Genomic DNA, 27,956 nt, shown 5'->3' with positions numbered 1-27,956 from the left:
GCTTATCAGAAAGCAAACCTTGTAGGTGGGTGTGAGCCCTTGCTAAAGTCAGCTCCTATCTTCGCTATACAACAGCTACAAGAATAATTATAATAATTAATGGAGAACAGTGATAAAGTTAACAATTGCCCACCTGTATACGGACTGACCACGATGTTGTTTCTTTCTTTTTCACACCTACTGCTTTCTGCAATGATTGCTGACTACTACAAACCCTCCTCCAGGTTCACGCTGGGCTTGCTGTTTGCTCACGGCCAGGCTGTTCCACCTATGACTGACAGCCCTCACCAAGTTTAAAATTCTGCATTGTATTTCATCCCCAATGGCTAAGGCTGCTATGAGAGGCATTAGATTACAAAGAGCAATTAGATAAAACATGAATATTCATCATATAAAGAAAAGGCCTCAAAAATAAAGGAATGGAGGGATACTGTCTGAAAAAGTGTATGTTAGCAGGACTCTCCCTGTTCAGTGTAAAGATAACAAACTTGCAACGTAGCCTGTGATATTTTTATTAAGCTGGGATTTCTTCCACAGCTTACTTTTGCTCTCGGCAGATTTCAGGAAGACAGAATTAGGATCTGCTGTGGCCAAAGGCTATGCGGTTTGTTACTGTTCTTATTCTCACTCCAAGGGCAGAGAAACGATGAAAGGGATGGGCTTTGAAGAGGCCAATCTCTTTGCTGGTAGACAACAAACTGAGTGGCTGCTTTCCCTGCTGGACACTGCTCCCCTGGCAGTTTCTGGTGATAGCGACTGTGACATGCAGGAATGTGCTGGATCCCTGGGACAGGGGCTGCTGACCTGTGGCACAGTGGCGTCAGCACACATTGAGCCTGCAGCTCAAGACTTCTTCCTCAGAATTTCATTCACTGCATCACTAGCACACTTCTTACAAGTGATGTACGGCTTACGCGGGATGGTTTGCTCATACTTGGAGAATTAAGAACTCAGAATTTAATCGGAATGAAAAAAAAAAAAAGCCTAGCTATCTAGTGCCAAGCTGAACAGATCAGAGGTAACCGAAAGCCTTGCAAGTGGAGCAGATGCTGCAAGGGCTGCACTCAGGGCTTAGTTCTGGGGGTTCCTGAGGAGACCTGACCATCACAGGGTGGGAAAAAGAAATAACAAACAGCCATATAGTCTGAAACCAAACTAATTTTGGACTGCAGAAGAAGAAAATTTTTCAGTTCCACAAATACACCTGCAGAAATGCTGTTTTCAGTTGTGACTGGTGGAGTCACCGTACCTGCTGTGCTCCAGAGGCATCAGGATGAGGTGCCAAGAGATATGGTTCAGTGGCTTGTGGTAGTAATGGTGACAGGACAGTTGCATGTCCTTTCCAACCTTGTGATTCTATGACTGATAGGAGGCTGCATTGGAAACCTTCCCACATACAAAGTGGATGGGGAAAAGGCTCCTGGAACTAAGGGTCACTAACACAGTCTGCCAAGACCCTGTGAAGACACACTTACATATTAACTTTCAGGAAGGTGTTGTGTTGCATTAATAGCACTGATAGGGCAACTAGAGATTTTGTTTAGAATTATAATATACTCTAATTATAATTCCCCTCAAAAGCATTGCTAGAATTATGCACTAGATGTACTATCAAAGTTACTGTATAGTTAAAAATAGTGATGTATCTGTAAAATTCAACAAATTCTACTTCTGTATTTTTTAGCAGTTTGAAAACTTCAAAGTGAACTACCTTTTTAAAGGTGTAGAAAAAGTCAAACTGTGGATTATTAAAAAAAAAAATAATCAAAAAGAAGAATGGCAATTCTGAAAATTCTCATCCACATTCCATCTCATCAGCCATGTGAACACTCTCATCATCACTCCTTGAATTGTTTTTCAAATGCGCTCAGTGACTGCTGTGAAATGCCCCAAGAGCACAGCTTATGTCCTTCCTTCCACTTACAGGCAGGTGGCTGGCCATGGGGTGACAGCACCATCTCCACTTGTACACTTCTGTTCCCCTAAAGTACAGCTTTTCGAAATATAAAACTGACTGTTCTGGCTTTCAGTGAATAATGTCTGAAATCTAGATTTGTATTAATGTAGTTGCACTGTGTTTCAATGCAGTCTTCCACAGCAGTCAATCTAACACACCCTCCCACAGACAGTTAAAATAAAGTAGGCCCTCCTTCAAGGCACCAACCAGCATGGAAGAACTGCATGAGCTTGCCATAGAGGGCTATCAGCTGAGGTTCAGTCATCTTTTAAGCACCAAATGGTGAAGGGCAGCTGTGAAACAATGCTCTTCTCTCTGTGGCTGACCAGACTTGGCAAACAGAGCAATGTAGGCCAAGAGCTTTTTGGTATCTCAGCTTCTTTAAGGCATTATCTATACTAGGTCTTAGATACAAGGCAAGAAGTCAGCTTAAAAAAAACCTAGAATTATTGAAGAACAGTCAAGACTCAGAATACAGGATCCCTTCTCTCTACAGAGTTAAAGAGCAACTTTTTGTTTGATACTTATTACAACATCGGAATTTTATTTTCAGGAGCCATTAGCTCTGTGAGTGGAAAGAAAATAGGAAAGAAATAATAAAAAATTAAGTTTATAAAAGCTGTTATTAAAAAGGATGATATAACAGTAGATGTAAATACAGAAAGACCTCCTTCTATGGCCAAGATCTGTAAATAATGATTCTTGAGATGCTTTCTCTGCCTTAAGAGCAGTAAGAGATCGGTGCTCTCCCTGAGTACTGAATGTAGTTTACACTCAACTGTAAAGAGATGGTAAGGAGCTTTGGAAAGGCAAACTACTGCAGAGCATAATAAACTCAACAATTGTCAGTACAATGGAGGGGAACAAAACATCACAGGAGTATTACAACACATCTTCATTTCACTACCGCTTTGTTTGAAAAGTTACTGAATAAGTCAACATTTTTATTACTGCTTATACTGAAATGCTATTTTAGCGTGACAAGGACCCGGAAAAAAAGTAGAATTGACAACCAAACTATTCTAGGTTCCCAAAGAAGTTGTATGCTTTTTTGTTGTTTTCTATTTAATAATAACAGTCAATTGGCATTTTTTCCACACTGTAAATGATGCACATCTTCCCTAAATCCCACAGAGTGAGAGTGGTTAACTTGTACTCTGCATTCCTGTAAAGTCTCATGGAAGGGCTGTTCCCCTACCATGTAGGAATACACAAAATGTTTGCCAACACACTAAGGCCCTAGAACAGTTCCTGCTGCCCAAACCAGGCTCACTGCACCCCACTCGCATCCCTGTGCACCCTGTGCTCTTTGCTTATACCAAGGTTCACCTAAAGAGCAAAGCGCTGTGATTTCATTTGAAAGAAATTAAGGATATCCCTACATAACTGCCATGGCTTCAGCTGAAACCTAGAAGTTGGGGCCGAGGAATTCACTGTAAAAGAACCTCGTACAACTCAGTGCCTGATGGTGCTGCCAAAAAAAGCAGGAACAAAGACTAGTGCGTGAGAACTCAGAACTGGGTTCACAGCCTGGGGCTCTCACCACAAGCATTGGTCAGAGCTAAGTGAACTCAAGGCATTCCTCTGCAAGAAAGGCATTCCCTGCTGTGCATTCGCCATAATGCCTGGCACCATGAAATGGAGTTTTCTTAGTATTTCCATTAGGATTTTACTAATTTTTTATGCTGTAAAACTGGTAGTTTTCAGTCAAAACAAACCCCTCCTATGAAGAAAGGGGATTGGTTGCCCACCAGTGGACACACTGGCGTCCTCCTCAGCGAGCATCGGCCTGGAGATCAGAACTAAGACACCAGGCCACCCTCAGCATTATGCAAGGAAACAAGGTAAAGCAGGGGTCAGCACAAACACCACGTTTGTACCTAGCTGTGCTTATACATGAGGTATCCAGATCACACGTAATGCTGCTCTAGGAATGAAGTGAACACAAAACCAGGAAAACCATTCAAGCTGAAGTTTTGGCCCCACTGAAGTTGACCGTAAAAGTACTGCTGACTCAGGAGGACTAAAGCTCTCCACAGCAGGTCAACAACAGCAGCGCATCAATATCATCTCATGATAAAATCCAGCGAAAGAACAGTTTATGCTTATAACTTCGTCTGCTGCAACCCAAAGCAATGCGACATCTTCCATTTATCTGAAGTGTAACTGAATCTCAAACACACTTCTTGAGAGGAACGTGTGAAGAACAGAACCCACCCCAAAAACAGTACAGCTTATTTGTTAACTGTAACAGCGATTACAACTTAGATCACTCAAAACATACCACAGTTCAGACAATTAATATCTGTATTAAGAAATGCAGTGTACACAAACAACCATTGATTAAAAAAGGAATATAAAGTAGAAAGAGAATGGTAGAACTGAATTTTTCATCTCATAAGTTTATCTCGTAAGTTTTTGCTCAACTTCATAAATCCCAAGCTTTTCTATTTAAACACTTGCTGTTATGAAAGCTAAGATGGATTTGCTAACTAGAACAAATTCTGGAATACTACTTTAAGGCAATCATTACAATTGTTCATGGCTTCCTTCTAAATTCAAATACTCACTTATTAAGCACATAGGCCTAACACAAAAAGTGACTTTAGATCTTTCTCTGCCTCTTCTTTGGTTCTGCAAATGCAACAAACTGATGTATGATATACTTTGCAGCTAAGAATTCCAAAAAGTTTAAAGTAGTTTCTAAGCATACAGTACCTTTCACATCCTCCTTTGGTTAAAGATATAAAATACAGTATGACTGGATATATGACAAATATCCTATATATAAAGCTTACATTTACAAAAATTAAATAAAAATGGCCAAATAGTGAGATGCTACAGATACTTCTTTTTCTCAGAAGGTGATGAAAAAATGCAGGGAAAACAGATGGCAAATTAAGCAAAAAAAAAAAAAAAAAATTTTTTTTTTAAAAAAAAAAATATATATACACACACACACATAGGCTGTACTGTTCCTTTCTTTCTAGGTTTTAAGTTATAAAGAAAAACATGTAGCTTTTTGACCATTTAAAAGATTAGAATTTACAGCTAATAGCAGATAGAGGCAATTATTTCAATGGAAATAAAAATAAATCATGTTATTTCTATCAGAAAAATCAATGTGCTTTATTTCCTGAACAAAAATAGAACACTGATTGGAGAAACTCTATAGCAACAGTGAATCCAACTCTGCAGTACCCTGCTCAGGCAAAACTTCTCATTGCTCCTGGTGGCTGTGCAAGGATTACAAAACGGAAAGCAGGATTACTTTGGCTTGTGGTCTGGAACACAAGGAAGGATGGGTGAGAAAAAACACCCTAAAGCTGATCTGTCCTATGTACGTGCATGAGGACAGCCTGTTGGTTTTACATCTTATATTCTTAACAATATTCTCATATTAGATTTCTATCAGTTCTCTGCTTATGTAAGAAATTTCTTTGAACTTAAGTCCAGTGTTAACATCTCTTCCATGTCAAAAAGGAAGAACCAGCTTTCAGCATAAAACTCAATTATATGAAGCAGACAGCAAGCATCAAAGACATACATTTATCCTCTCACTGATGCTGTTTGCACAGTCGAGAGCAGCAGCTGCAGGGCTGGTTCTCCGTGGACCTTTGGAAGCTGAGGAAGGATTTGCTGCACCCCTCCTTGGGCTCCTAGCCTGTACTCAGAGATCACAGATCTGGATGTGCAAATACCCAAACGAAGGAGCTGTGGCCTACGCAGAACCTGAGCCCTGTCCTTGCTGCCACAACACTGCGAGCACTGAGCAGAGTGCTGGTGTAACCCTGCACTGCTCATGGAGAGCTCCCCTGCCCCAGCTCTGACAGGATGTGATGGGGAGGAAGGCTCAACTTCTTTGCCCACAGGCTCACGCTGCGTGGCCCTTAGCAGCTACAAGGAAAATACTGCACTGTTCACAGTCTGGCCGTAGTTTGCAAGGAACCCAGCTGCTTGAATAATAAAATACACCTCTAATGAGATTTGGACGTATTTGTGAAAAGAAACTTTTCAAAAGTTTAGAGTTTGGACAAGTGTTCCCATCATTTCACAGAAAGTTCAGAAGTACAACTTAGATACAAAGACTCGCACCAAATTTCTGACTTGTGCTCTAGAGCAGAACAACAGCAAACCATATTGGCTGAAAGCCCTGAAGAACCTACAAATCACTCATGCAACAGCGTATTTTTGTCAAACCTCACCCTCATTTTGGCTGAGAAATTGGCCTGGATTTGCATTTTGCTTGCACACTACTTTCTGTTTTGTTTTCATTCTGAGGAAGAAAACCTAAAGCAAACATTGGCAAAGCCATAAATTCGCAAAAAAAAAAAACCCAAAACACCCAAACACCACTCCCACCCCTCAGACAGGTCAGGAAGCAGCAAAAGCAGTCCATAACTAACACAGAACTTCACAAGTAAGAATGTTCTCAGACCTGCCTGGCCTGTTTGCCTACAAGTGCCACGTTATTTGTGCTTGGAGGCTGAAAGTTTGATCTGGGGCTGCCTACAAGTGAAATGACAGCTGGACTTTGCGATGTACATTCACTTATATGAACTGAGATCATACGTTTCCTTCACTGCTCACCACTAGTGAAACTGTTCTAAAATAGACAATGAAAATGAAGCAACTAATCTTCATTATAGAAAGAGACGAGGTTAGTGAAATTCAGTCAAATATTTCTGATAAAAAACGTGTCTTTTTACCCTCATTTCCTTTTACCCCCAACGAGTACACAACTAATGAAATATAGTCAGCGATGTACACACTGCTCTCTTCTGTTATCATAATCAATAAGAACAATTTAGAGCAGTGGTAACCTCTCCATGCATACTCCCACTGTCCCATGGGATCAATATAATTCAGTATCACAGCTGGCTGGTGAAAAATAATGAGATTATGATAACAAAAAGAGAAGCTTTTCAAATTTTTTTTTTCCTGGTATATGCCAAAACATTACACCTTTCAGCCTGCTTCTGAAGAACAAAACAAATATTTAAGAACATCATATTTTGTATACAAATACATGTAAAGTATATAAAGTAGTTTATATATCTACATCTACAGCAATTCCTTGTAAATTATTTCATTCTTCATGAACACAGTATTTATTTCCCTTAAAAAAATGACTGTAAGATTTGACATCTTCATACTTAGAAAGGGGCTATACATATTTTAAAATGCATCAATTTTCCCGAATGTTTTCCATGAAGAGAACTGCCATTTGCAAAAGTCTTGGTTTTGTTTGATAGCAGCACGTGTGTATTCATGGCTAAAATTCATTTAAGGGTGTGCAGCAGATTAAAATGCATACACCTATGCTCAAAAAAGCAAAATTCTCCTAGTAGTCTCTGTAGTTCTATAGCATGCTTACTGAAACGGAAACCAGGATCTAAGCTCCTGCCTTCTTTCCTGCTACTCCTGGAGCCCATCGTGAGCAATGGCAGTAAGCTATGCATCTCCAATCCTTCAACTCTATTTCCAGTGAGCACCACTTGCTATCCAGTTGTCAACAGTGGTGGCAAAGACTCCCGTGGCTGCAATCAAGTACCTCAACAGGCCATCTGGCTTTTGTAGCTACTCTTCTCGTAGCACAGAATCAAGTAAGGTCTATGTTAAAAGCAGCTATAAAACACAGTATCAGTTCAATCCAAACTATGAGCCATTTAGCACTGCTTATGAAGTAGTTGAGGGGATGGTGGAAGAAGTATACATTTACAAAGGGAATGAAGATCATTATCACTTCTACAGTATGTACAGGAAGGCTCACATTTCACCTACAATACTGCTAACAGTTACGCTTTCACCAGCTCACTAGTTTAATAGATGGATTATATGTGAATCTTACCTGGGAGGAAATGAGATGTCCAGTTCATACAATCTGTCCTTAAAGACTGACAGCTCTCTGTCGAATTCTAAAAGCTATGAAAGATAGAAACAAAAGCAATCCCTCTTTAATGTTGAACTGAAGCAATTTAAAAACATGACATTATATAAAACATCATAAACAGAGATTGATTATACAGCCTGAGCTGTGTTCCTCAGATAACAGTTTCCAAAACTTAATGCAAAACACTGAATTCTGTTCTGATATATAGAAAGTTAATTGAGAAAAGCGTACAGAACATCCATCCCAGCGAAACGCACAACACTGGCTCTTTACATCAGTGTCTTATACGTGCACTTAGCATGTTAAGATGGCAAATTAGAAAAAAGATATATTAGCAATCTTTTCAGAGATAAACCAGGCTAGCATTAAAAGCGTACAGCAAACTGATATGCTAATCAGCCCACAAAAATGCCAGCAGGAGTATCACGTTACTTTATATTATCTTTAGCTCAGATAAGAAGGTACAACAAACACAAGGATGTGCAAATCACTCTTCCTAAGCAAAGACAAGCAGCATTTTTGTACACTAATTTTGGGTGGTGCACATCAGATAGCAGAAAAAAGGAGATGTGACAACAGGTAAAATGTGCTCCCAGAAAGCAGGCAAGATGCAGAGCTGGAAGCAGATATTGAACAGACATGTTCATAAGCCTAGAGTTAATATCCCACGTAAATATTAATCCTTGCCAAATCTGTTCTCCCTTGACCACAGAGAAAATAAACATCTGTAGTCTTTTGTTCATAAACACAAACCCACTCATAACAAGTCAATGATAACAGTCTGTGCTAAACCATTAACTGTTCTGATGAACACAAGCGACCTTATTTCAGAACCATGGCTGGTGTGAAGTCTGACGTCCAAGCAAATATGAGAGTCAAAAAACAAAAAGCTCATAATCTGCAGCATTGCTGGCTGTTGTTCCAAGTGTCACTTTCTATTTTGACAAGCATGCCATCAAAACAGTATCCTGTATGAAGGGGTGTGTTTGTCCACTGCTCATTAATCACGTCCCATCTCACAGCTGTGCTGATACCGTTGTATGAATAGCAGAGGTTCCCAAAGAAATTAGATTGTGTCCCTCTTTCCCCTCTGCCACCTCATAAATCATTCCTGAAACGTGCAATTAGCAGCTACTTGTACACATTAATTATCTGTGGGAAGGGCAGCTACCTGAACCACCTGCAGTGCTGATTAGCTACCTCACCATGGCCCACCCGTGTTCTTCCATTTCTAGTTGCTGTATTGCTTTACGTACACACTTCTGCATGTGGGTACAAAACAATGGGCAGCTTCCCCTATTTCACTGCATCTGACACTAAAACCTGAGACGGAATGCTGGCAAAGACTTTGAATACAAATAACCGCAATTAATTTGTATATATTTTGACACCTATCAAACGCAACTATTTAAAAGTTTGAATAAATACTATAAAATACCTGGAAACTTGCATCTCATGTACCTGTCTATCTAGTAACATGTTCAACCCCAAAAAAGGTGGGATTCAGCCATTTCTTTACAATGTAATCTCAACACATTTAAGGAAAAAATGATTCCTCATGCATGCTTCCCGATTGCAATCCTTTATTTAATCCGAACAGATAGATGTGTACCCACTACATATTAACATCTGTTCTTACAGCCAGCTTGTATGCATATCTTTTTTCTATTCTACATCTCCCCACTTGTTTAATTATCTGCCCAACATGAACATGGCATAGGAAAAAAAAAAAAAAAAAAAAAAAAATCTACCATCCACTAAAAACTTACTTGAAGCACGTGGCTATTAAAGTAATACAAATACATTTTTCCTGCTCCTTCCAAATAAAATGATCGGAGAGGAAGGTGGAAGCACCAGGACAAAGAAGGCTATTTCTGAAGTGTGAAAACAGCAAGAACTAAATAAAAGAACAATGATTCATAGAACGCGATCGTATAAATGACAGGAGAATTCCAAGATGTTACACACAAGCACTGTCCTCTCATACCAATTCACACTTTCAAAACTTTAAACATTCATACCGTTTTTGATCTGATTATATTTGCAAATTAAGTGAAGGCCAGCATTCAGAGGACTAAGTGTTCACACACACACCATCCAGAGGCTTCTGATGCATTTATTTGCTGCAGTCGCTTGTTTAGTTGTGCTGTGCTACGCAGACGAGCTGCTGACACTGGTGACAGAGTGGACAGGTAACAGGAACAAGACAATATTGTGTGCTGCATTCGTCAGGCCCCCGAGTTTTCCCAGGTAAAAGGAAATAACTGAACCAGGAATGACAAAGCCAAAAACTCACGATGACGTAGCTGAGTGTCCAAACCCAACCAGGTGCCCAGAAACACACGAACAGGGAAAGCTGTCCTTTGTTGGCAGTGCATCCTCACGTGTAAAACGACACGTATTTTGAACAGAGTGAACTATTTGAACAATGTTTTGTTTCCTGCTATATTTGAATCATTACTTAATTTCAACAAAGCATTTATTCTGTCCTAGATATTAAGTGGTAAGTTATAATATCTGTTACCATGTGTACAAACGTTCCCACAGATCACATGATTATTCTCATGAAGGGAAGTGGCAAGTTCCTCACATGTTCAGGATACTACAATGAGAAATCATGTAAGAGTTCTTCTTTGTTTACCTGGTACCACCACAGACTGTGGGGGAAGCTAGGACAAGAAGTGACAAAAATTTGAGTTGTGCATTTTGAGAAAACTCACGTTCATTTTCCAGTAGATGGGCATGCTCTGACCATCACTTTTTGGTATTTGCACCTTGGTTCGCATTCAAGTCCGTGATCTCAAAATGAAAGATCACTGGTGAAAACAACAACTAGGTCTTATCACAATTACAGAAGCTACTTTCCTTTCCAACCCAACCTAGTAAGAGAAATAATGGGACTTGACACAGGAACCATCTCGTTACATTTGCTTTATGGCAGCTACATGGATGTTGGAGCCCCTGAGCACTACAGATAATTTATGAAAATTAATATACACAACCTGGTACTGAAAAGCAGTCAGAATCTCACAGGGCAGCATCTTTATTTTTGAAGCATATGCCACCATCTTTTAAAAAACTACCCCAAGCATATTCTATTAATGGATATTTACAGCACAAACCTCGCTTATTTACATATTGTACACTGCTCAGCACTGTGAATATTATTGCTGCAACAGGAGTATGTCAGTTCACACTAAACGATTTAGAAATGACAAAGAAATTCAGTTTAAAGCCAAAAATCAATATACTGTTCCATTTAATTTACTCATTCCAAGATCATCTTTGAGAAGCAAATTCTGGGATAATTTGAGCAATTACACAGAAATTTTGAAGAGCTGTGGCTGGAAGTTAATTCCAGAAATATGTTACAAACAATTCAGAAGACTTTTTTTTCCCCCTCCTAAAAGAGCAATTTCACCAATGTACCTGTACATAGAGTACGACAAGGATCACATAAGGGCTGCTTTAAGCACTGAGTTGCTGATACTATGTTGTGAGGCTATAATGCAATGGAAAGTACAGCAATAACAGCAGGGTGACAAGTCTTTGTCTGCAGCAAAAGCCCAAATGCAGCAGCTGAGGACACAGAAACAGAGAAAGAAATCTTGCTTACCTTTGGAAGACCTCAGTTTGGCAATGACCTCCAGTAAGATACCCTGACCTCCACTGCCAGCCCTTAAATGAGGTCTGGCAGGGAGGGGGTGGATCCTGGATCCAGCCCTTCCAGTCACTCAGCAGCATAGCATGCACCTGAGCTCCCCTGGGCTGGCCCTGCCTTCCACCAGGTGCTCCATCACTGCTTCAGGCCATGACTTTGCATTTCTGCTACATATGCAAATGTCCTTGGTCTACAATGTGCAGTGACTATTGCCTGCAACTTTCCCAAATGAGAATGCCATCCATACATGTGAGCAATAAGACCACTGACAGCTTGTACTCTGTGAGACAGAGACCTGGGTGAATACAGCCATGCAGTGGGATTATGAATGCACACAGAACACACCCATTGGTCTGCAACTGAGAAAAAAATCGCAGGGCAGAATATTATTTAAAAAACAGATTAAATTTATTGATGCGATTTTGCAGTTTGAAGTTATATACTTCTGTTCTATATGCTTCATAAGCCAAATCCTTCAGATAGCTTCTATACGCAAGCTCCTGCTGACTCAAATAGGAAATAACTTGCTAGACTTGCTATCAGTGAAGTTCTTTGCACAGAATTACCAAATGACTGCAATTGCACTGAAGAGTATTTGCTATTTTGTAGAGGACAATTAGCAACCCTTATAGCTGTTGCCTGTATCAGCTGCAGCGTGTAACACTGTGCTGTTTTCAGTCTGCTTGTAAAGGCTGCTGAAGAGTTCTGTTCTTTACCTCCCTTCTTCTTGTCAACAAGCACTATCATGGAACATTCACTTCCTAGAGCCCACAGTCTTGGGCCCTAATTGCTGGGGCTGTGTGTGGAAAGCAACGTGAGTTTTAGCTGAAGATAACATTTATCTGCAACACTAAATTTGGATATTATTCTGCTCTACAATAACCAAAGGATTATAGCGGACTTTAGCCGGTGTAGAAATCTAAGTAATTTTGCTTGCTTCAATTTAAAACAACACAGCACTCAGGAAAGGTCAACGTCAATCGGTGCACTGCAGTGGGCCACCTTGGCTAAAACCACACAAGTATGAACCCTTTAAGGCAGGGCATCTTAATTCAGTCATTGGAGTAGAACAATAGCAATTACTCATCAAGACCTACAGACCAAAGTCAGAGCGTTGTTAGATCAGAAGGTGACATTAGCAGCATTTATCAAACCCATCTGCAGGGCTCACCAGAGAATTCACAGCTGTGAAAGGAAAATGAAGTTTTAGACCAAGAAAAGGAGATGAGCATACAGAAATGGCCTCCGAGAATTAAAATATATGGGCACAAGTCACTGTGAACTCCATCACCAGTCTTGTACAGAGCCCTCTTCTTTTGAAAGACTCCGGAAATGCAATAACTTAATTTGGCTTTCCAGTTGAGAAAAATATTTAGAGCCTGATTCAGCAATAGACTGCTTTACAAACAAGGATTTGGGAAATACAGATCCCTCCCACCTAAGACAACGTTACATACAACTCTGCTCTGGCCTGACTTTAAGCTGCCCTTAAAATCAGGGTCCCACAGGGTCTGGCAGTGGTGGCTGCTGTCACACTGCTGTGCACTGGCCCCATACTGCTGGGGAACTGCAGGGCCCGGCAGTGCCTTCTCCACATGGTGCTCAATGCTGGGCTGGGCACTGCACTCTCCAGGGGATGTGCCTGGAACGTGGGGCTGCAGTGAGTGGAAAAGGCTCTGAAACAACCAGTTCCATTAGTCCATGCCATGCAGTACTTCTCTCTCTGCAGGACATTTAGTGACCTGCTGGTCCTGTGACCGGCACATGCATTGACACTGATCTGGACAGTGCCATCAACCTTTTCTGATGATGTACGCCTTCAACTCCCCAGTGATATACTTTCATTCTCCTAACTCACCTGTGTGGAGACCCTGGGTCTAACCACTCTGGCTTCAGGCTGAAACAACCAACTTCAAGGGCAGTCTCCTGCCACTGCCATCAGAGACAAGCAGCTGAGGCCAAGTCTTACTGGGGGATATTTTTGTTGTTTTAACAAAACTAATTCAGAACCATGTTATTCAGGCAATTGGTTCTCAATGAGGAGACTACAGCTATGTCCATGCAAAGAAGGAACCAGCTGGTTCAGAAGCTGCAGCACTTCATACGGCTGGCTGCAAACTCACTGTGCAGCATTCACCCTGTGAGCCTTCTACTGTTGACAGTACTGCCATCCACAGCCCAGGGGCTCCTGTCCCACCCAGTATGTGGTGTACACACTGCTCACTGAGCCTCCTTTGCACCCTGAGGAAAAGCCCTGGCACATGAAGCTCTGTGTGGTCGCTCGCTGCCTGCAGACTCTGTAACTCCATCATAAAAGGCCATGACTCCATCATATCAGGCACGACTTGCCCTTGGTGAAGCCATGTTGGTTACCATCAATCATCCAGTCTTTATTTTCCACCTGCCTTAGTAGGGTCTTCAGGTGGATCTGCTCCATGATCTTGCCAGGCAGAGAAGTGAGACTGACTGGCTGACTGCCATAACATTCCAAATATGATGAATAGTGGCTTGGCAACCTCATCTGCCAGTTCCCTCAGAACCCATGGATGGATCTCATTGGTCCCATGGACTTAAGAGGAGGTTGGTGTCCCTGCCTGTGGCAGGGGGATTGGAACTCAGTGATCATCAGGGTCCCTTCCAACCCAAACCATTCTATGATTCTATGACTTGTGTACTGTCAGGTTCTTTAGGTGGTCTCAAAGCTGATCTTAACTTGCAGCAGGCAATCTACTTTCTCCAAGTTCTCACCATTGCCTTCTGCAAATTTGGTGGTGTGGCTAGAGCCCCCATCAGTGAACACCAAGGCGAAGAAGTAACTGAGCACCTCAGCTTTCTCTGTATCCCTCATGACCAGGTCTTCAGCTTCCTTCTGGAGAGGGCCCACACCCTCCCTAACCTTTTTATCACTGATATACCAGTAGAATTTCTTCTCATTCCCCTTTATGACCCTGTCTAGATTTAATTCTGTCTGGGTTTTATCTTCTCTAACCCAATCCCTGGCTGCTCAGGCAACTTCTTTACCATCCTCCCAGGTAACCTGTTCCTGCCTCCACTCCCCATAGACTCTCTTTTCAAGCTTAAGTAAGTCCAGGAGCTCCTTGCTGATCCACAGAGGACTCCTGGCATTCTTGCCTGCCTTCTTTTTTACCAGGATGCACTGCTTCTGGGCTCAAAGGAGATGGTTCTTGAATACCAACCAGCTTTCTTCAGCCCCTCTTTCCCCCAAGGCTTTCTCCCATGTCACCCTGCCAAGCAGCTCTCTCAAGAGTTCAAAGTCTGCTCTCCTGAAATCCAGAATAGCAAGCCTGCTGCACACCCTCTCTGACACCCTAAGGATTTTGAACTCCACCATTCTGTGGTCACTGCAGCCAAGGCTGCCCTTGAGCTTCACATTACTCACCAGGTCCTCCTCATTCGTGAGGACAAGGTCCAGCACAGCACCTTTCCTCATGAGTTTCATTACTACTTGGAAGAGGAAGTTATCACCAACACATTCCAGGAACCTCTCCGACTTCTGGTGCACTGCTGTGTTGTCTCTCCAATAGGTACCGGGGTGGTTGAAGTCCCCCATGAGAACCATGTTTGGTAAATGTGAAGCTGCTCCTATCTGTTTGTAAAGGGTCTCATCCACTTGGTCTTCTTGATCAGGCAGCCTATAGCAGATCCCCACTACAATGTCACCTTCCCCTGCCTTCCCTTTAACCTTAACCCATAAGCTGTCAGCAACTCATCCATCCCATGGACTCTAGGTAGTTACTGATGTAGAGGAAACACCCTCTCCCTTTATCCCCTGCCCATCTTTCCTAAAGAGTTTATCCCCATCTATTACTACATTCCAGTCATGAGAATCATCCCACCATGTCTCAGTGATGCCAGTGACATCACAGCCCCACAGGTACACACAAGCCCGCAACTCAAAGAATCACAGAATGGCTTGGGTTGGAAGGGACCTCGAGGATCACCAACCTCCAATCCCGTGCTGCAGGCAGGGCTGCCATCCTCCATATCTAGTACCAGACCAGGCTGCCCAGGGCCCCATCCAACCTGGCCTTGAACACCTCCAGGGATGGATGGGGCATCCACAGCTGACCTGGACAGCTGCTCCAGCACCTCACCATTCTCTTGGTAAAGAACTTGGTAAAGAGCTCCTCCTGTTTGTTTTCCATGCTCCTTGCACTGGTGTTAAGGCACTTAATGGGAGTTGGGCTCCCATTGAGGCTGATTTACCAATTAAAGTTCCCTTATCCTGTACTGCCTTACTGGCCTGTGATCCTACTCCAGGCCCAGGCCACCTATTACCATTGTCAGCCTCAAGTGTAATGGTTTGAGGATCCCCTCCTCCAGCAACTCTAGCTTAAAGCCCTCCTGATTAAATTGGAAAAGCTTGCTGCCAAAGATGGTCTTCCACTTGTCTGACAGATCAACCCCATCCTATTCTGAGAAGAGCAGAATTCTCAAAATTAGTTCCATGACATAAGTAGCCAAAGCCCTGCTCACAACACCACTCCCTTAGCTATTTGTTGCTTTTCTTAATTCTGTCAGTCCTTTTCCTCCCCACTCCCCTAATGTGGAGGATTGATGAGAAGACTAGCTGTGCTCCCAAGTTCTTCACTGCTGCTCCCAGCTCCTTGTAGTTCCTCTTGATATTCAGGTTTCTGACAGCTGTGCCACTGGTGCCTATACGAAACAACAGCAGTGGGATAGTAGCCTGTGGGACATGCAAGATCTGGCAGCCTCTGTCATGTCCTTGATGCAGGCCCCTGACAAGCAGCAGACTTCTCCAGATAGCGGTCTGGGGTGACAAGTGGGTGCCTCTGCATGCCTCAGAAGGGAATCACCAACATCACTTGTCACTTCTTCTAAGTTGCAGCAGTTGTTATGCAATGAGGAGCAGGTCTGGCTGCCTTATTCAGATCAGATGATTTACCCGCTATTGTTTCTTCTTCCTTCTTAGCCTGGAGAACCAGGCAGAGTCACCTCAGGCTTTGAGACAGACTTTTTCCTCTTGTTAGTCTTTCTCCTGGCAATTTACCATTTCTCATCACTGTTTCTTTCCCCTCCAACTGGATATGCCAGTGGGGGAGTTTGGGGATGTTTGGCCCTGGTCTGTGGATTCAACGCAGGCTGCAAGTAAGTCTGGCTGACTCCCTCTATCTCTGCTTCCCTGATAGCACACAGCTTTTTGACTGTCTTCTGCAAGTCAGTCAACTGCTGTAGGAGGTCCTCCACCTGAGCACATCTAACACAGGTGAGTTTGCCACTCACCTCTGCTCCAGAAGAAAGGTCCAAACACTTCCCACAGACCACGGTCTGCACAGGTGCTTCTTCCTTTAGAAGCTCTGTCTGAGTTCAGACACTGGTCATGACCAGGTTAGGTGGTGGGTTCCCCTAGCCAGTCAAGCCAGCACATCCAGTCTGACTTGTGTGTGTAGTCTGCATTTACATGTATGTTCGTTAGTAAGAAGAATTTACGGATGCCATTCCGCCTCTGCGGTGTATCCAATTTGTGCATCAAGTAAGCACTACCTTGAGCAAATGCAATTACAAGCATGGGAATACTATTTTTTGACTACAGGAGGAGAGCATTATTTCTATGAAAATCAGGCATCTCAGATGACTTAACTAAAAGACACAGTTTCAGGACGCATAGGATTTCTTTATGATCAGACCTAGGGAACAACGATCCTAAGCAATCAATTTCCTTCCTTTATCCTAATTTGCCCTTATACATCATATTCAGGATTTTATCTGGACAGGGGCTGGTTGGCTCAGTGGATAAACCTCTGCCTTTTCACCTCTGGGATCATGGTTCAAGTCAAACCCTGATGAAATGCACTTGATCGTCCTAATCTAGTTCTTAGTGGACAGTATTCCCATTATCTTTAAAAGGGTCAGAGCCAAGGCCATTGGGAAGAGTGCATTGTGCTATATCTTGTCTGCTGATTAATACATTTTCAGTGATGCCAGATCCTTAACCTTCACGAGCACACATATTCTCACAAAAAGCTTAATAAAGGTCCCTCATGGACTAACCTTTTGTTCTCTATGCCCATATCCTTTCAGATCTCTCAAGAACATTAAAATAAAAAACACAAAGAAATTACTCATCATCTAAAAGTATGTTTGCCTCAAACGTTTGCAAAAACACCCCTAAGCTAATTAGCATAATAACAGATCACTTTAAATCATTACTTGGCATAGGGAGAACAAGACCTTTATAACTCAATCCATTTTTATAGCACGTTGCAATTTTCTTCCTATATTGTATCGTATAGTCAAAACCAAACAGACACACAGAATAAAAGGGATCTATCCTCAAAGACTGATTATGTTCAGAACACAGACATTGAATAAAGATGTACTCATCACAGAAATTTACTCTGCAGGATTACTGAAGGATATCTGTCCAACAGTAACAACATGAAACCCTTTGCTTTTTTTTTTTTTTTTTAATCATAACAACAAATAAGGTAAGAAATGAAACCACTTCCATATATGTAGTCTGGAGATCACTGCGCTTTCCTGCACAATTATCCTGAATCTATGATTCTATGATTCTAATCTGTTATGGAATTAATGTTGATAAGAACAACAGTGTCCCCTGACCTACCTAACTACTCAGGAGATACAGAACCATGGGCAGCTTCAGACTAACTTCTTGCACCTCCAGGCAGCAGAGGCAGGGAAGCAGCCGGCACAAAGGACTGCTAAGGCAGGCATCCCTGTCAGAGCTGAAGCCATCAGCAGAGAACGGGCCACCGGCCCAGGAGCAAGAAGGAAGCAGGAATATCAGTGTAAGCACAGTTACGTAATTAATCACCAGGTTCCATGAACATCATCAGACAAGCAGATTGTGACTTTAGTAGAAATAACAGCTGGTCCAACTCTTGAGAAAATAAATTAATTGATCACTTTCACTGCAAAGTAATGATCAAAATCTCAAGGAAAATATGTTAGTTTCCATCTAGATTGATTCTGTAATATGTTTAATATGAAACATATGAATGTATATTTCATTCTCATTTCTGATTGTGGTTAAAGATTATAAAATGATTCCTAATGATTTAATCATTCTCCTGCAGCCATTAAGAGGTTTTAAGCTCTCACTCAGTATTTATTTAACTGACGACTGAAGATACAGCATTCAACTCACAGAATCACAGAATTGCAGTGGATGGAAGGGACCTCAAGAAATCACCGAGTACAACTCCCTGCCAAAGGAGATACACCACAACAGGCCACATAGGTAGGCATCGAGCCAGGTCCTGAATATCTCCATACAAAGAGACTCTACAAGCTCTCTGGGCAATCTGTTTCAGTGCTCTGTCACCCTTACCACAAAGAAGTTCTTCCACATGTTTGTACAGAACTTCCTATGTTCAAGTTTTAGGCCACTGCTCCTCGTCCTGTCGCTGCACACTGCCGATAAGAGCCTGGCCCCATCCAACTGCCTCCCATCTTTAGATATTCATAAACATTTTTCAGACTGCCCCTCAGTCTTCTTATCCCCAGGCTGAACAGACCAAGGTTACTCAGACTTTCCAAATATGGGAGATGCTCCAGGCCCTTCACCATCTTTGTGGCCCCTCCGCTGGTCTGCTTCTAGGAGATCCCTATCTTTTTTGAACTGGGGAGCTCAGAACTGGACACAGCATTCTAAATGTGGCCTCACCAGGGCAGAGTAGAGAAGGATTGCTTCTCTTAACCTACTGGCAACATTCTTTTTAGCCCACCCCAGGATCCCATTGGCCTTCTTGGCCACAAGGGCACACTGCTGGCTCATGCCAACCAGTCGCCCACCAAAACACCCAGCTCCTTCTCCACAAAGCCCTTCTCCAGTCAGTCACCCCCTGACCTGTATTAGAGCTCACGGTTCTTCTGTAATAACAATAACACAATTATCATTCTTTTTTGATTACTCCTGCCTTGATTTTCTTTAGAATATTTTGAAATTAATAGGTAATGCCCAAGTACAAGATTTTTTGAAAACAAAAGAAAAAAAAATAGCTATAGCTTGATTTATAATCAATAATTAAGGAATTTGAAAAAAAAAAAGATAATAGTGTAGATTTATTTGAGAATTCCCTGCATGTTGCTACTTTCCTGGAACCATCAATATGACAACTTCATTCACTTTAGAGCTGACAAATCAAAACTACACTCAAGTTTTAAGTGAGTGACATTCTGGTGGGTTAGCATAAGGCCAGAGATAGCGAAACGCCCTGCAGAACCACTCGGGATGTCTATGCAGAAAGGCATTCCCCACGTCCTCCAATGTGTGGGAGCTCCTCGTGGGTGAGGAATGTGAGCACAGAAAAGGTGTGGCATGGATGTGGGCACTGCTCCCAGCTGGGATCTGCTGCCTCTTGAAAGGGATAAGCCATCAGGCCAGGTCAGCTAAGACTAATTTCTTTGCCCACAACTCATGGGCGCTCTTTTCTGAAATAAAATGATACAGAATGGTCACTGTGCTTTGAGGTAATGAATACAAATATTTGCTAAGATAACTTTGGAATAAGCTACAGATATGTCTGGAAAAATCAGACCTCATAGATGACTGCATGAGTTTCGAACGGAATTTCTGTTGAACAGATAATTTGTATCTATACCAGATTTTTCATAAAAATATTCATTTTCGTAAATACAACTTAAGATTCTTTTTGTCGATTACAATGTAAAAAAGAAGGAATAACTGTGTAAGGACAATGATGAAGTAGCCTGTTGATAATAAATATTTGCCAGCTCTTGTCACATCTCTAAACATTCCACAGTTACTGAAGAGACACCACACTGATAGAAAAAATAAAAAAAAAAAATCAGAAAAATCAATGGGTTTTGAGCTAAAGCAGTTGCTAAACACACAGAAAACATCTTTATCCAACAGCCGTAGTGCTGTGAAAATTCCCAAGCCTTGCATTGGTACAGCTAAGGAAAATTTAATCTTCCCAAATACTCATCAGGGCACTCCATCCTGCAGACCTGACAGCCCCACTTATAATTAATTATACAATTTCGATGGGAATATCGACTAAACAAAGCTATAAATCATAGAAAAAGTCAATAGGCATGGACACATTCAATCATGTCCCGACCAATGATTACTACTCTTAAAATACAATAATTATTTTCAGGAGCCAGCTTGAATTAAATTTCTGTCAGGCTGGTACAAGACCGGCGGTTGATGAAGGATGCGATGGATTTTTTGGGTTGAATTCGGCACAGAGACATTTATCCTTTTAGATAGGTAGTTTGTTTTTAGTGATCATGGTGCTGTGTGTTTAACTAGACCATGAAGATTAGATTATCTCCAATGGCTCATTATATCGTTTATCTTTTCTTTCCATGTTTGATCTGGAAGATTTCCCCCTTCTTGATGCACAAATGAAATGACTGCTGATTTAGAAAGGGAATGTGCTTAAGTGGGATTCTGCTTATGCCTTTCCACACTGCGTTCACGTATGTAAAGCCAACCAGCAATCATCTGAAATGCCACTGAGGATATGGCAAATGGCAGCAACACGAACAGTTCTGCTCAGCTTCAAAAATGTACTGGGTAAAAAAAAAAACAAAACCAAAATTACAAACATTTTGAATTATTTAAAGAAAGCTAAAAGATAATAATAGTAAAAAATACAGAGAAAAATATATATTTATCTATGGTTTATGGATTAGTGTTACTTTGTATTAAAAGCTACTTCGTCACTAAAAAACCCAATTGCTACGTATTTCCCAATGATGTTTTCACCTTCTAATAGTTCTAAAACTACAGTAGTAGTTTTCTAGTAGTTCTAAAACTACAAGAAAAAAAAAAGAGAGAGGGAAAGAAACCAACAAAGTTTTCTCACAGTAACTGTGTTTTTAAGATTTCCTGCCTACACAGATATCTTCTGTGGTGATTATATGCCACAGCTGAAAGATGGGCCTTAGGTGGGGACAGCAGTCCCAGTAAGTAGGATGGATGCCAACAAGTGCTTAAATAAGGAACACCATTTTCTTAACGAGTCAGTCTCATCCAACTGCTCTGATCCAAGAAATGAGTGAGATCTTAGATTTTCATATGGGATTAATCATCTAGGTGTAAGTCAACTTTCAATCAGAGAGGGTGAGTAAAAGGGCTTCAGCTGTCTTCCTTGCCCTGTATCTCTGCAGACAGCCCTTCGAACAACCTGCTTCTCTATGAGCAGCAAAAAGATACATTGCAGGTAGAAGAAGAGAGAGAAGGGAGAGTCAAGAGTGCTGCGTACATCCCTTTGCTACACAAAACACAGCAACACACTGTGTCAGCGTGCACATTGTGAACTGGTACAGGCTGGCATACACCAGAAGTGGGGAACCCTCCATGGAGCTGAGACACAAAAGCCTAATCTTGTGTCTTCTTTCATTTTGATGTGTGGAAGGAAGATAAAATTCAAGCACCCTAGGAAAGGATTGGGAAGCTTGGCTAACTTGTCAGCCAGCACAAATTGCTTTGACACACACAGTCTCCACAAAACACTGAGTTGTCTGAAGGTTTTGCTTGTTTTGTATTGCCTGCCCTTCTGGAGTAGCTCAGAATATTCAACGTGTGAACGCCACTACTTTCTGCACATATAGGCAGACCTAGATATGAAAAAAAGAGCTTAATTCTTGAATCAGTGAAGGTGGGACAGTTTGCACAAGCAGAGTGCCAGGCCAACAAAATCCACAATAAGGCTCCATGTGCAGCATGTGCATTCCTGATCAGCATGCTGTCTGTACTTAACATTCTGTGTTTTCTATTCTGGATGTTTCATGTTTTTCCTTTACATACATAACCCCTAGGAACCTTTGATGAAATTGAGAATATTACAAGCAGCCGTATAGAGATTTTCCAAAGTGAAGTGGCTACATTTTAAAGTAAAATAACCTCAAAGATTATAAAAAAACATTATTTGCAGAAAGAATGCAGTCCTCGTTACACATCAAAAGGTTTGTGCTCCCTGTCTGCTTCCCCTTATTAAGCCCCATATAACTGCCTCAACAGTGCTGATCTGCCGCAGGGTTTGAGCCTTCTATTTCATTTTTGCACACATTCCAATACTCCTTCATATACTCATTCCGTATACTCAGAAGACACAGGTATTTTCATTAAAGGTTTTTGGTAAGTTTTCGGGAAATGCACAATGAAGAATCAGTAAAGAAACCGTATATCTGAAGAAATACGAAACAGAAGATAGATACAACATGGGAACCAGCATGAATTTCACTGAAATATTTTTTTCTATGGAAAAGAAGGTAAACAAACAGATACCAAATTTAAGAAGCTGTACTGTGGAAGAAAGTTGGAGCAGTGACCAAGCTGGATGAATTATCTCTTCTCATTCTGTAGACAGGAGGACTAACAAGGTAAGGGTTGGTAAGGGTTGATAGAAATGCAATTTTTACGTGAGTTTCCAACTTATTCCTTCAACAGTAAAGAACTTACCGCGGTGCCATTGTTATCTCTAAAAACATCTTGATTAAAATAGTCAAACAGCTTCTTTTCTAATTGTAGCATAACCTAAAAAAAATAGAGGAGAAAGGTCAGAAAAACTCAGGGACCCTTTTGGATACATGCAGCCCTTAATACAGCGCCTCTACGTGCCTAGAGCTGCTTGTCAGCTTGCCCATTTAGTTGACTGGCAATCAGTTAGAAAAATCCAATTAACTGAGCATTAGGTGTGACAATACGTATCCCTCCCCTCCCTTTAAATTAACAGTTTGAAACAACTATATTCGTGCTCTGCAGAAAAGAAAGTGAACATTCAACAACGCTTCTATTTACCCAGGAGGTACAGAGGGCATTACGTTGTTTACCTTTCGGTCATTATCGGATTCACGAAATATTAGCTTGACTACTTCATTTGTGTCAGCTGCCCGGACAGTCTGCATTGTAGCCTTCGCACATAGCGTCTAATAAGAAACACAAAGGGAGAAAGGAGAGCTCATTTAAATGAAAGGTAAGGCCATATCTTGCTGAATTTGATCAGTCTATGTATCTTCAAGGGCAGACCCAACACCCATCCGAAAGTATAATTTGCTGTAGGTCAGCAGACGAAGTACTACTAATTTAACTGATTTTCATTTATGATGGGTTTAAAACAAAAAACTGATATATTGTTTGGAGAGAGAGAGACAATACAAGACAGTATCAATGAAATAAAACATACTCATCTGGCTTACTGCTGCGCACACAGCTTCTGTCACAGGTCTGACACTGCATCACACGTGACTTGTGAACATTCTCAAAAGCCATTTCCTACAGCCAGTGACTCTATGGTACTACTTGTTTATGTACCATATTTTTAAAAGCTGATGAGTACCTTGGCACTACAGTTCCTGCAGCTTAACTCATTGGCCAAAACGTCTGCATTGTGAATGAGTGCCCCAAGAATAATTTAAAGATCTCAGGAACATTTAACAATCTGACAGTAACTTTCAAAGTTCATTCTGGATAGCAAATTGCACATGCACCATTGTTTTAAATAAGAGTATTTAGGTATTTTGAGGACTGTGTGTCTAACACGTACTATCAGTTAACACTTCCTTAGACTCGGGGTTTGAATCCCAGAGGCATCAGGCCCTGGCTCCTGTGTGACTGGCCAAGCTGTGGCCCAGCTGTAATGGCAAGGAAAGGGGACCCAGAGGGCTGGCTGCCTGTGGGGTGTGCTCTGCTCTGCTGTGACAGGTGAAAGCCTGGAACCTCAGCAAAGTAGTTAGGTGTGTATTTAACTTAAAAAGACACTTTAGATTCATAGAACCCCTATTTTTATAACAGCGTTAAGTGCTTTAAAATGCAGAGAGAGACTATATCATAACTGTGGGGTATGCAGGCTTCATTACATGAAGTTATCCACCATGGGCAACGCTACCAGATGGTGTGTGGTGCTTCTCTGACCCGTTTGTCTGGGCTGCTGGGAAGCTCAAGGCAGAAGACAAAAGGGGAGTTGTGTACATCTAATTGTTACTCAATGACAGACAGAAAATGGCCAAGGTGGGCACTTACTCGTGGGAAGCAGCCTGGTTTCCCTTGCCATAGTCTAGCCTCCAGCAGCTCATAGTATCTATGCACAGGATAAGGACACTGGTAAAGATGACCTTTCTGAATAAAGGATCATTTTGATAGAAGTTCTTACCAAGAGTGCACTCAAGAATTCAGTCAATGAGGAAACAGGTGCCTTCCCTACTCTGCCTCTTTCATTCTTTGTAATAATGGTCAGAGAACAGACTGTTATTTTGCAAAATATTCACTTATAAAATCAATACAATTTCTTTTAATGGGAAATTTCACATCCCACCACACACTTCTTTCTTACAAAAACATAAATACATACATTGTGATTCATTATTCCAAGCACAGTATCCATCAGACATCATATCTTGCTTACAGCAACAGCTTACTTCCCAGTTCCCTATTAAGAATTTATTTGAAAGAGATGTCAGGCACATATTTTTTAAAAAGTCCATATGCTTCCAAGCAATCCAGATCTCAGCTCAGGATTCCAGTGATAAGAGTGGAAACCGTATGAAAACTTTCTCATTTAGGAAAAAAAAAAAAAGAAGAAAAAAAAGGCATTAGAATGATCCTGTATAAAGGGGCCTACATGTTTTCACAGTATAAACAAAAAGGAAAAGTGGAGTGATTTCACTTTTAAAGGATAGTAACCTGGGTGTGATTCAGTAAGGATGAAATACACCTATCAGTTCTTTAACTCAGCTCCGCAAACTGAGCCAGTGCTGACCCCACCTCACCGAACACAGCACGTCCTCGCCTAGAAGGCTGCTTGCGATTGTTTCCCTCCCAGACAGGCACTCTGTGGACACGAACATCCAGCTCCAACTCCTATCACCCCAGATCTGCCGTGCCCACGTGCCCAGGCAGCCTACAGATGCGCGGCAAACGGCATCTTTCACTGGCGGACAGCGCGTGCGTCCCCTGAGCAAAGCCTTCCGCGCGCGGCAGAGCCCCGCAGCGCTCCTGGACGGTGCCGGAGGAGAGCACGGGGCCGGTGACACGGGGCCGGAGGAGAGCACGGGGCCGGTGACACGGGGCCGGAGGAGAGCACGGGGCCGGTGACGCGGTGCCGGCAGCACGCTGCGGGCTGCAAGCAACCGCACCGCTGCCATGCGGCTCCCCGCGCTGCTCCTCGTGCACCGCCGCGCTCTTCTCTCGCATCGCCGCCGTTTTTACCTTCGGCCCCGCTCTCTCCGTTTCTACACGTAATTAATGTTTTGCCATCTGCGTCCGCAGGCGGCTCCCGATGAGGTAATCCAGCAGCGAGCCATTCCCAACGCGCAGGCCCTTCGATACCGCCATTGAAATGCAGAGCACAGATTAGCTAATCGGGTCAAGACTAAAAAAAATAGCGCTTTGGGCTCATGTGTCACAAATCAGTCTGGTCGCCTTTAAACAGCGCACCAGATTAGAACAAGCACCCGAACAAACCAAAGCGGAAAACCCGCCGCTCTCTAAAGCCGGTTTCTAAAGCCCTAACAAATCGCTCCATCTTTCACTCATTTAAACTTTCCAAATGAGGGTCAATACGGTCCCCGAGCATCCAAATGCTAATGCGCTTAAGTGCCCTTAAGCAGCTTTCCAGAGTGAATGGGCCAAAGAAGGGCTCGAAAAGACAAGGCAGAGTTACTGTCACTGTCAAAAAGTCATTGTAGCCACCCCCGGAGTGGTTGCAATTCAAGAAATTCATGATTTCTGTCTCTTAAAGGCATCTGCTTGAGAACATTTTTTTTCTGAGCTGCTTTATCTCACAACTTCAGGCTTGCTCGAAAAGAAAAAAAAAAACAAACCCGCGATCGACTCTTGAGAACCAATAAAGAGAAAGGACCCACATATCTCATTGCTTTCAAATTTCACATGCACAAAAAGTTACCTTATTCCCGGACAAAAAGTGATTGGGCAAAGGTTCATTTCTTATACAAGCCGGAGCATTCCTTTTTTCCTCCTCCTTTCAGTTTCTACAAAGTCGTAGTCACCCAAGCAGAAAACTCGGGGGAACATGCGCCTTTTGAGACAGGGCTACTTATGAAGGGACGTTTTGTTGCCGGTAAAGAAAACCAAAATGCGATGAAAACACGGAGTTTCTTTTTTGGGTGTTCCTTCAAAGGTGCTCTTTTGCAAAGTTAGAATACAGGGAAATCAGACATCAAAACCCCTCTACGCGAGTGATCTTTTTTTTCTTTCTTTTAAATCATTATTATTTTTTAAAACAAAATTTGGAGAAAGAGGTGCCCGCACTCAGCTCTGGTTCGCAGACACAGCCGGCTCTGCCCACAGCTCTCATGCACAGCCCGTGCAGGCCGAGGTCTGACAGCATTTTAAAAATAATCCTTGGCAATAATTGGTCTGCCTCGAGCTGTAAAACACAGCCATCCCACTTCTGATAACTGCCTTAGAACATAACCAATATGTACAATCAGAAAAAGTCAGGAAAGAAAGGTTTTAGTACTGACAGCAACTAATCTACAATTCTGTCTAAATTCTGCAGCCTGTTACAGTATAAGCCTTCAGCATCTACTGCTGCATTCACACACCACGTGAAAATGTTCAAGGCTGTATTTCTGCATATTTACATTCTCAAGAGATAAAGACATTAAAGCACAATTAAATACACTACACGTACACACACTATTCTGTTATTCATCGCTTATGATGCAACTGCATTTTATATTGTGTGTGCACGGAACGCTGAGCAGCTGTGAAGCACAGCGCTGCTCCCCGTGAGCTGCGCAGTGCTGAGAAGGGCAGCTGATGTCCCACCCCGCAGCCCTGCTGTCCCAGGTCCGCCTCTGGGCACCGCGCACCTGTAACCACCCCAGAAACAGAAAAGGAGCCATCCAAGCACATTCTGACCTCAACTTCACAATTGCCTTTGCCTCCTGAATCTAGAGATGCGTGCTGTTTTTCCTGATGGCTTGAACACTCTTCCAGAACTTACTACTTTGAAGTCTTATTAAAAAGTAGAACATACATTTTTCCTGTGTAACAAAGCAGCTCAGCAATTGTCACAGTCGCAATTTCTAGTAAGCTTCATGGCTCAACACGTCTTTCTTGCTAAAAAGTAACAAGAGAGAAGAGGTGTCTGAAGGCCGAACTGAGCCAGTTAAGTCCTGAACACAAGAGAACCAAACCCAGAACATCTAAAATACTCCGGGCACTCTGGCAAGATGGAAAAGACAGAGGAAAATGTATAATCTATTACAAAAGTGAAATGCTGCTGAAAAAGTAACATCAACCTGGTACTTATTAAATTAGGATAATCAAATGCTTTTTTAATTATTATCTGGATGCAAACTGTATTTGAAACAAACACTGAGGTAAAAGACGCACAACTTGTGTAACAACAGGAACATCTGTCTATCTGGGCTCCTCCTCCTCTGGGGAGGGTGGATGTGATTCCTGGGGTATTGGAAAAACGCCCCGGAAATTTTGT

At 42.1% G+C, this 27,956-nt stretch overlaps 1 protein-coding gene across 1 annotated transcript in view; it reads right to left on the bottom strand.

Annotated features, from left to right (window-relative positions):
- The window catches only part of INPP5A (inositol polyphosphate-5-phosphatase A), a gene marked incomplete at its 5' end in the record, with an annotated part of 209,170 nt that overhangs the window by 14,300 nt on the left and 166,914 nt on the right, over positions 1–27,956 (bottom strand). The window contains 3 exons of the mRNA XM_042863573.1: positions 7,809–7,882; positions 22,955–23,029; positions 23,326–23,421. Coding sequence (XP_042719507.1) covers positions 7,809–7,882; positions 22,955–23,029; positions 23,326–23,421 — 245 coding nt within the window. The remainder of the gene's footprint in view (positions 1–7,808; positions 7,883–22,954; positions 23,030–23,325; positions 23,422–27,956) is intronic.

The sequence above is a fragment of the Lagopus leucura genome, unplaced genomic scaffold, assembly GCF_019238085.1.
Source record: "Lagopus leucura isolate 7727_CA_CO unplaced genomic scaffold, USGS_WTPT01 Super-Scaffold_741, whole genome shotgun sequence".
In the NCBI taxonomy this organism is placed as follows: domain Eukaryota; kingdom Metazoa; phylum Chordata; class Aves; order Galliformes; family Phasianidae; genus Lagopus; species Lagopus leucura.
Note: the sequence above shows the minus strand (reverse complement) of the source record. Positions and strands in the feature narration are given on the sequence as shown.